Below are 10,875 nucleotides of genomic sequence, written 5' to 3'. Positions count from 1 at the left end.
GTTTCCTTGTTTGAAATAGTTTTTAAAAATATAATGTCTTGTTTATTTGGTCTTAACTTACAAATGACATTGTGTGCATTCAAAGGAAAGTCTTAGATAAAGAAGGTTGGGTCAACAATGCAATTTTGATTTTAAAAACTTTGACTATTTTACACTATGGGCAGTGGCCACATCTAGTTGGAAAAAGAAAAGGTCTAGCTTGATTTCTAAGTGGCTCAGATCCACGAGTCTTTGCCCACAACAAACAAATTGAAGATATATTTACAAGTGTAAATGTAAAATGAGGAAAGTGAGCTCTATAATCATGCAAAAAATAATTGTGTCAGCTATTTTTTTTTGCAAGAGGTTCATCTCTCAAATGGCACCCCTTAGATTGTGAGAAGGGGGGTTGGTGGTAGTGGGTGGGGATTAGTGGGAGGGCACTCTGAGTTGCTAACTTGACACCCAGGGGTTGGATGACAGAATGGAACCCGTGTTCAGGAGCAGAAAGGGTGCTGCCTTATCCACGTGGCTATTGTCCCCACCCCCTCTTTGTAAAATCGTTGAAACTTGAAAGTTAAAATTTGAGAGGTGTTGTATGTGGAAACTCATATTGAATTATTAAACAATTGAAAGTAGTTAATTATTAAACAATTGAAAGTTGTTAAATAGAAGAAGACATCTTTAGGATATGTGGGTTTTGAATAGCCCTCCCAAAACAGCAAGGTATTCAGGTAGTTTCAGGCATACTAGGTTGAGCCTAATCATCTTTCTGTTGTGTATTCAGGTACTTTCAGAGCTTAAACCAAGGAGCAAACTTGTGAAGTTTGGTCCAAGGACCAAAAGATGGTATAAAAAAGTTAAAACAAGTGGACCATACTTTTGTGGCCTTCATTGAAAACCCAATTGGCACTAGACCACTAGTTAAAGTGTGGTAAAAAAAGGGGGGATGTCTTGGAGAAGCAGTCACCTAAAGGATGCACATATGAGGTCTTGATTGAAGCTGGTATTCAGCTGGGATTCCAGATATCATGGGAAAATTCATCTCTTGTATTTGAAGATGAGAGGTGGACTTTGATATGTAGCTTGTTGAATGGGGTTTGATGGTTGCCAAGTTAGGATTTGAGATGTAATTGCTTTTGAGATATATATATATATATATTGGTCCCCAAAAAAAAGGATATTTGGGTTTTGTTTGGAAATTCCCATGTTTGGAATTGGAAGTTGGTTTAGCACAAGTGAAGCACGTGACTGTGAATAATATATGCCAGGATACCCACAGGGGAATGAGGATTGATTAGGGTAGGACGAGATACAATTAAATATTAACATACTACCAATGGAAAACGGCTAAAGGTGCCGGGTAGTGTGCGTTCGTGGATTTTGGGTCAGCACGATACGGACTCCGGAGATAAAAATGGTAATGCAATGGGCTGGCTAAATGACGTGGCGCAATGGTTTGTGGGCACGCAAGTCACGTGAAGAGTGGACACACATTCACACGAGGTAGAGTTACTGAGAATGGGCAGTTCGGCAATAAATGTCTGGGCCTGCGGGCGTGACGAGGTTCTTGTGAGGAGTTCGGCACACCCGCTCGTGTGCGGGGCTCGCGTGATACTCCCCCGTCTTTACATGCGATGAATCACACATCAGTGATCGTTTTGACCACCCTCGGCCACGGCAGCATAGGAAAGTGAGCCAACCCATTTCTCCCTTACCCTAACCTTTCACGTAAGCACTGTTCTCCTCCTTCCCTTCTCGCTCTCCACGCCATTGCAACCTACGCGGAGATTCATGGCCTCTTGTTGATCTCCTTCACTTCTCCATGGGTAAACTCCGTGACTGGTGGCCCTCTGAAGACTTGCTTGAACGCAAAAAATCTTCTGCTGCCGCCGGGGCCATTGGTAGCACCTCTACTAGCTCTCAGATTAACGCAGTTCCCGCTCTAATTAATACTAATCACGCCTGTCCCGCATCCACATCGTCTCCTTCTTCCTCTTCTTCAGCCGCAGCCGCTGCTTTGAGATTATCCGAGGTTGCAGCAGCCCTCAACGCCATGCCAAACCAGCCTGCATCGCTATCGACGAGCAACGAGTTGACCCCCCCGCAGCAGGTCACCCTATCCCGGCCTGTCATCAAGTTGACTAATACTCAAGATCACAAGGAGGAGCTTTTGAGAAAGCTTCTTAGCAGATCTGCGTCTTCTAGTGATTTGCATACCAACAAGGCCCCCGCAGCACAGCACCTGCAGCAGCAAGGTACGCCTGTACAGTCGCCCGCAGCGAAGAGAGCGCCAAGCAGCGAGAAGACCTCTAAGTCGGCAGCCAGCGACGACTCTTCGGATCATCGGAAGCGAAAGAGGGATACCTCTCTGAGTCTTCGAAGCAACGCCATGTTAAGTCCGGCGGAGCAGCCGGCAGCGGAGCCCCCCATCCAGAAAGAATCGCTCTCACGACGGGAAATACACATCTTCTCCGAGCGGCAGAGACGCAAAGGCATGACCCATCTCTATGCGCTTCTTCACTCCTTGCTTCCCGATGCCAAGCCTAAGGTAAAGTCATTCTTCCTAATTTCTTGTTATCCTGTGTGCTAAGCAAATCAATCTCAAAAATGATAGGTTTGGCCATGCTAATCAATTTCAAAGCAAATCAATCTCAAAAATGATAGGTTTGGCCATGCTAATTTCTTGTTATCCTTTGTGCTAAGCAAATCAATCTCAAAAATGATAGGTTTGGCCATGCTAATCAATTTCAAACATAATAGGTTTGGCCACGCTAAGCAATCCCAAACAAAGGATTTTAACGAATGCATGGGTTAGCAATACTTGTTAGGGTTAGGCCAACAAAGCGATCGTTTGATGTGTGATCAAAAGCTTGCTGCCGGTGCGCTAAGCTAATCCCAGTTATGTAAATCAGACGGATAGGTGCACAGTTTTGACAGAAGCGATGGAGTATATTCATGAGCTACAATTGAGGGTAGATGAGCTCGGGCGGCAGAAAACGGAGATTCTGACGTCGATGGGGGAGCATCTTAATCTCGAAGCATCAGGGGGCAACTCGTTACATGGTGGAGATGGGGCTGCCTCGCAAACAGGGCGGTTGTTGGCGGAGCTGAGCGAGGAGGTGCGGGAACAGATCTTATCAGCGGCCGATGTTGTGGTCCGCTTCTGTGGCAGGGACGCCTTCATCACCCTCAACAGTCCCAAGAGGAAAGGCGTCTGGTCCGGCATCCTTCAAATCCTGCACGAACAGGATATGGAGCTCCTCAACGTAACCCTTTCCACTAGTAACGACATGGATTATCATTGCATTCATGCGAAGGCAAGCTTCTTATATATCTCTGTTGTCATTTTGTCTGTGCTTAACGTCCTCCTCACTGAATAGTCGATGATCTCTTGCTGCTTAATGCAGATTTCTGCTACTTCTGAGCTTCGCTCTCATGAATTACAGAAGATGTTACAAGATGTGGTGCTCAGTCATGCCATAATTGTTGACTGAGTTCACTAGTTGAGCACGCGCTATTAGTCACATTATCTGCTGATGTCTATACTAATCAGTTCAATGCCGCAAGGCTGCTGTTATACGTGAAATTACTTCATGCAACTTGATTGTGAACATGGTTCATGTAGTTTATTGTCGATGTATCTCGCAAAGAGAAGAAAACCTCCTCCATGTATCGCTGCTGTGCTCCGGATTATCACTGTGTTACGAGTGGGAGGAAAACTGATGAGAAATTCAATCTGTGAATGATACCTGCGTGAATTAATCCTGCAAGAGAACCTTGCTACCCGTTAATCAGGGACATTTCCGATGCTCACAAACGTATAAACATTTACAGAAGGGAGAGGTTGTGCCGCTGAGGCGTTCTCACACTGCTCATGCAAGGGTTATAAGCTTAGGCAGCGCGTACCAGGACTGTTCTATCAGAGATCATTGTTCACAGGAAACATTTTTCTCATCAACAGACCCTAAAACTCATAACTTCAAGATTTTACAAAGTTTCTCTTGAAAGTTTACAGATGTGTAAGCTAAATTAACATGGAAGTAACGCTCTAAACATTGTTGATTATTTGAAACGTAGAAGATAAATGTTTTTACTGGTGAAAATGAGAAGGTTGGATGGCTATTTTATATAATATGCTGATGTTCTGTGAACATGGGCGATCTGGAACATACACTCACGAGGAGAAACAAGGCTTATGAATGAACTAACTTGGTTGTTTTGGGGAGAGAGAGAGAGAGAGAGAGAGAGAGAGCCCGCACTCCGTCACCCATGCCTATTGGAACTTGAAAGCCAAATTATCATCTAGTTAGAAGAATGTCCACCATATGATGACACCACAGTTGGCTTTGTGTGTAATAACTGCATCATTGCAGACTGCAGTACTGAGCTTGAGAATCTAGGGTTGAAACTGGTTATTGGAGTAGTAGTAATAGACGAACCTGTTGCCTGTACCACCTTCAAAAGTTACTCATGATTCAGTCTGACGGTGGCATATTTGTTTTTTCTTTGTCCGTTAGTATTTTACTCCGCGTATCAGTAACAAGAATGTGCCAGTCCACTGAGCACGTCCAGCTGCACTGACACTCGATGACGGTGCTTAAGTGTTTTGTGGCTATGCTTACACAGCCTATCCATATTTACATGAGATCTGAGCAACGGATATTTATTTGGAAGTGTGCCCATACTTAAAAAGGGAGGTAAAATATGTATAATTAGCTGTTGCATGTAAAGGAGACTTTAATTTTTTTAACCCTTTCTATGGCCTGGGTTTTTGTTTACTACAGTGCACAAGTATCGAGGATGTGCTTTGTTTTGGAGTTTTTGTTATCTAGAATGCACAAGTAGTGAGGATGTGTTTTGTGTAGGCAGCGCCAGGACGTGTTTTGTGTGTAGATAGCTATGCTTGTGGTGTGTACATTCCTAAAGAGATGCATAATTTCGAAAGCTTGTTAACATGCATATTGAGCAAATACTTAGTTAGCCTAGTTAATGAAAGTAGTGTATTATGTTTGAGAAATTGTACAAGTCGTCCATAATCAATCGATAATAGGTTGAGGATTCATTCTTAGTTAGCCTAGTTGATGAAAGTAGTGTATTATGTTTGAGAAATTGCACAAGTCATTGATAATCAATTGATATTCACAAGGCACTGATAGGTTGATGACTCATTCCTAGTGGTATTATGTAGAAGTAAGATGACTTTATGGAACGGTCCAAGATTACCGTAAGAAATTGTATTAGTATGGGAATAACATTGTATTAGAATTGTATGTGGTAAAAGTTTGAGATTAATTATTACGAACAAGGTTGTTGCTCTAAGTGTTGACTATAGAAGGAATCTCACGAAATCCTTACACAACATGCTAACCAATATTAGTCTTTGATTGCGTTAGTCTTTTTTTACATAATAGCTCTATAGTGTATGTTAGTGCTCGAAAAAAAATGTTTTTTTTCAACCTTTCAACCCTTAAAATGAAAGGCAATGCTAAAACCTAACTGGGATTTAGGTCTAAAAATTTCTAAAAGCTATATTAATTTTGAGATTTATAATTGAAACATGTAAATTTCATCCCTTAAAATTAAAGACAGTGCCGAATTCCAACTAGGATTTTTAAATTTCAATAGGAAAAATTACACGACAAACTGGGTTATGTGAGCATTGGTGCAGGTGTGTAAGAGTGGGATTAGAAAAAAGAAAAAGTCCACACAAAAGATATAATACAAGGTTCTCCAAAATTTATAATCAGAGGAGGACATGCCCTTTCCCCAATTAAAGAAAACACTTTTAGTTTAGAGAGTGAATTATTTTTACAGTGCTAATAAAGATAAAGCATTAAACTTACTTTGTCATAAGAACACAGTCGTGCTTGAAACTTTTGATGTCTATTTGCTACTTATGATGTCCTTTATTACCACGTACCTCATTCTTGCAATCTCAAATTCATAATGCAAAGTTGAAGAATAGAAACTTTTAGAAAATTAGGGTGAACATGTGCTTGTGTAGGAGCCCTCTTCGGCCAAGAATTATGTACAAATTTTTTTTATTATATAAATATAAATGACATGTATTTACAGTACTTGAACTCTTGATGACCTTGACCATAGTCTTAATTTGATGGTTTGCATGGTGATGGAAGGCTATTGGGCCAAAGGTAAGCATTTGATTTAAAACAATAGTCAAATCCTAAGACAAATAAATATAAAAGCTTGCACAAATAAGATTCAAAAGCACTATGAGCAAAGGCTTTTGGACCCCCAATTTGACCTTAGACAATAGATTTATTCAAAGTTTAAAGGAGAATTAAAAAACCAATGTATAAAAAAAGTTGAGATTTGCAATTCCTAGGTTAAATAAATAATGGATGTAAGATTTAAGAAATGTGTAAACACACGGTCCAAGGGATATTATAAGATAAGCTAGGATAACTTGGATTTGAATAATTGGAAAATAGAGTGGTAGAGTAGGGGGCCATGAAACCTATATAAACACCCCCCTTCACTTCATTGAGGGAGCTCCCCCTCCCTCCCTCCTAGAGATATATCACTCTATTGCTGTGAAGAGTAACCCTTTTATCTCACCAAATATAGCCCAACCTTTACCTTTTGTAGTAGGAGTATATCCCCATTGTCTTGGTAATATAGCCAACTTGCAAGTGGGTGTTCCCTTGTTTTGGGAGTTGTTAATAGTAACCAATACAGTTCTATAGGCCTCTTCTTCAAGCCTTGTGTGGGAGATTTTACGTTGTCATAAGGACACAATCATGCTTGAAATTTTAGATGTAAACTTGTTACATACAAAGCCTTTTATTGCCACGTGCTTAATTCTTGCAATCTCAAATTCATAATACAAATCTCAAAAATGGAAAACTTTTGAAAATTAACTTTTACTTTGTTTGCATAGACAAAAACCATGAAAAGGAGATATAAGGGTAAAAATGTGTGTGTGTTTGCGTGTGTGCATGTGAATATTTTTCAATATAGAAATTGATTCAATTGAATGTGTGTGTGTGTGTGTTTGCGTGTGTGCATGTGAATATTTTTCAATATAGAAATTGATTCAATTGAATGTGTCTATATGTAGTGCTTCCTCAGAGTCATGCATACGCCTAGAATAAAGGACATGATATTTTTGCATTTATATAGGTAAGCAAAACCTATACAGGAGGGCATGTTATGTGGGTTCATGTATTTTTAGGAAAATCTAGGCGATGTGAACATAAAGGTGGATGGCAAAACTCAGCCATGTGGTTCCTTGCTTCCTCATTGATAGTCGAAAGCCCTAGGCTTTTTGCTTGATTAAAGGTATGCACACATCGCAACCCTACCGTAACCATGCCCAACATGCACAATGCTACCCCCAACCCATGCAACTATGATCTTCTTACATCCACATGCATACACAAAAAAAGAGTGCGAGGGTTCTACAACCGTCATCTTCTTACATCCACATGCATACACAAAAGAGTGCGAGGGTTCTCCAACCTAGGTAAAACTGGGCCTTCCCCTCAACAAAAGAATTATTATCTAATGACTGTTTGTAATAGAACAAGTCGTCTCAAGCTTTGACTTTGCGCCTGTTGGTTGTTGGTCCCTACATGTAAGCGTAGCTTGAAGTCCTACACATCAATCCCACATGCCAGACAATGTTTAATTTTGATCCTCACCTAAGATAAGAAGCAACTCTAGAAGATGCTCTGAAAGGTGCTTTTGACTTTCACCTATATCAGACAATGTTCAATTTGGAAGCAGTTCATTGAAACAAGAAGAAGCCTACAAGTAATTTAATGGACTCTAATGGCTACAAGCTAGTCAACAATAATCATGTGGTTATCCTCTTGAAGGCATCATCATCTTCTACGAGAAGTGTGCCACCAAATAAACACCTCTCTCACATCACAATATACGTCTCTAACCTTCAAAAAAACATATAAAAAACTTCTCATATTTCAAGTTATTGGAGAAAACACGGCCCTTATCATGAAGGAGTAGATGATGAAGACCTAATACATGAGGGCTTAGGCTCTAGGCAAAGCTTGTTTTGGTAGTTTTCTATTTGAAGGTAGCTTTGGAGAGATGGTCCCAGCTACAAATAACACAGTCGCTCATGCCCGTCCTCCACCATTTGGTGATGAAAAGTTAGATGGGACAAATTACACTCTTTGGAAGTTCAAGATTAGTTATATTCTTGATTTATATAAGTTGTGGTGGTGGGAAACCCCAACAATAGTTGATGCAAAGTAGGGTCCTACTTTGGATCCAACAAATCTACTACAAAGCATACTGCTAGATCCTAATACATGGCCCTTATCATGAAGGAGTAGATGCTAATACATGAGGGCTTAGGCTCTAGGCAAAGCTTGTTTTGGTAGTTTTCTATTTGAAGGTAGCTTTGGAGAGATGGTCCCAACTACAAATAACACAGCCGCTCATGCCCGTCCTCCACCATTTGGTGATGAAAAGTTAGATGGGACAAATTACACTCTTTGGAAGTTCAAGATTAGTTCTATTCTTGATTTATATAAGTTGTGGTGGGAAACCCCAACAATAGTTGATGCAAAGTAGGGTCCTACTTTGGATCCAACAAATCTACTACAAAGCATACTGCCAGCAGATCCTGGTCTCTCTTTGGTGTGGAGGCAAAAGAATATAGATATGTTATGTGTTGTGGACATGGCATACACGTGTTATGGAATCGTGTGGTGATCCTTTTGAGCTTTGGGATTTCTTGGTGTTGTGCATGGATCTCTTTGCAGTTTGGCACCACGTGTGGCTCTTCTTTGATGGGACTAGGGTTAGATTAGGCTATTACACGTGGGAATGGTACTACCTAGCCATGGATTCTTTCAAGTTTTATGAAGGTGGTGTCAGCACAAGAGTTGAGGTGATAGCCAACACTTGTCATTCCTACTTAAGCTTTGGGGTTGGTCTCAAAGGATAGCTTTTAATTTGCACTCCATATTTAGCCCGACATTTGATGGCATGGTTGTAGAGGCTTGTGGTGGGGCCTTTCTTGAATTCAAAACCCAAATGTAGGGGTTCTATTGATAGAAGCCTTATGCTTCTAGCAGCTTGTTGGTTGGAATTACAGAATTTCAGTTGCTTAGCTCAAATTGGGGTTTGAGATTTGCTGCCTATCTCTCTTTGACTTTAGAGGTTGGAGTGTGGGATTGATAGGTTTTTGGGGCCCAAATGAAAGGGTTTCTATCATAGAAACCTTGAGCTACATCTTGACAACAGGGATTCAATGAGGCTTCGATTGTGGGTAAAACTCTTCTAATATAGGCTACTTTTTGGCCGATCTTCACACATGAATAGACTTTTAGGTAGATAGTGGCTTCTAGGTCTTTGTATCCACATTGTTCCTGACTTGGCTAGCCATGGAAATCTTGGATAGCTAGGGTACTCTTGACTTGGCTAGCTAGGGTACTCTTAGGTACCCACTCCTTCTTGGCAACCTCCCCGAAGGGTTGTTAAGGATAATGCTTGGAGGACACTTGGAGAGTGGTATTTGTCTTTGCACTGACATTTTGGATCTCTATAATGGTTTGAGGCGGTGGTCGATGTAGTGATACTAGAGAAGTGTTCAGTGTTAAGGTACTACAACAGAATGAGGGGACAGAAAAAATAGCAATGCTTTTATAACTACAGAGATATCACGTCCATTTTGTTGCTAAAAAGCTACTATTTTTATTGTGGGATCGCTATACAGCAACAAAAATTTGCTATTCAGCAGTAAAATATTGTTGCTATTTTCGATGTTGAGCAACGATAAAATTACATGGAAAAAAAAGTTGAGGTAGACTGGGGAGTCTGCATAGGACTCCCCAGTCTGCCCTAGCTCTTTTTTTAAAATTAAAACAGAGTTAGAGTTTTTTGATACAAATATAAACTTGAAAAAGACATAAACTGAGAAGAATACAAGTGAGCCAAATTGAAAAAAACATAAACTCGGGGGGGGGGGGGGGGTCCACTCATAAATATGTAAGCGTAGCACGTGGATTCAACAGAAGGGATTTTAAAATCCCTTTCTTACACATTTTTTACATACAGAAGGATACCATTTAAAGGGAGTATTGTGTTTTATTCATGAAAAATTTACAAAAAAGGGTTTTTTAAATTAGGCCTTGAACGCATGTGATATAGAGAGTTTACATATAGTGAACTCCCTGAGAATATAAACAAGGTCATGCGATTGGGTCGATCAACATTGCATATACATATAACCTAACCCAAATACATGCATAAGAGTCAATTGATTGAATAAAAAAACATTCATAAATAGCTATTCATAAAGGCTTTATGCATAAAGCTCAATGCATAGAGCCTACGCATAGAGCCTTTATGAATAGCATCTATGAATATTTTATGCTTCAAGAAATTCAAATACATATAACCCAACCCAAATACATGCATGAGAGTCAATTGCTTAAAGCATAAAACATTCATAAATAGCTATTCATAAAGGATTTATGCATAAATGTCTATGCATAGAGCCTATGCATAAAACCTTATACATAAAGCTCTATGCATAGAGCCTACACATAGAGCTCTATACATAGGACCTATGTATAAAGTTACGCATTGAGCTCTACGCATAAAGCTATGCATAGAGGTAAACCTAAGCTAAACCTTAACCCGACACCCAAGGGTGCAATGAAGGTAGAACTTGAATAAGCAATTAAAAGAAAAAGAGAGCTTACCTCTTTTTTATGAAGCCGAAGGAGAGGATTAGTGAAAGAGTTACAAAACAAAAGACTAAAGAAAGCAATTAGTAGTAAACATAAGCTTTATGCAAGCCTATACATAGATCTTGCAAGAAGCCTATGCATAAAGTTTGTATGAATATGCATATGCATAGAGCTTGCAAGAAGCCTATGCATAAAGCTTGCATAA

General features: G+C 40.0%; 1 protein-coding gene across 1 annotated transcript; it reads left to right on the top strand.

The window, feature by feature from the left end:
- Positions 1–1,663: 1,663 nt before the first annotated feature.
- Positions 1,664–4,054, top strand: LOC147642000 (uncharacterized). The gene is made up of 3 exons (XM_086802113.1): positions 1,664–2,530; positions 2,895–3,299; positions 3,390–4,054. The coding sequence occupies exons 1-3, from the start codon at positions 1,805–1,807 to the stop codon at positions 3,474–3,476; spliced, it is 1,218 nt and encodes a 405-aa protein (XP_086658239.1). The 5' UTR covers positions 1,664–1,804; the 3' UTR covers positions 3,477–4,054.
- The last annotated feature ends 6,821 nt before the right edge of the window (positions 4,055–10,875 follow it).

The sequence above is a fragment of the Cibotium barometz genome, chromosome 1 (assembly GCF_041138505.1).
Source record: "Cibotium barometz isolate CiBa-2024 chromosome 1, ASM4113850v1, whole genome shotgun sequence".
Taxonomy (NCBI): Eukaryota; Viridiplantae; Streptophyta; class Polypodiopsida; order Cyatheales; family Cibotiaceae; genus Cibotium; species Cibotium barometz.
This window is presented reverse-complemented; position numbering and strand designations above follow the sequence as displayed.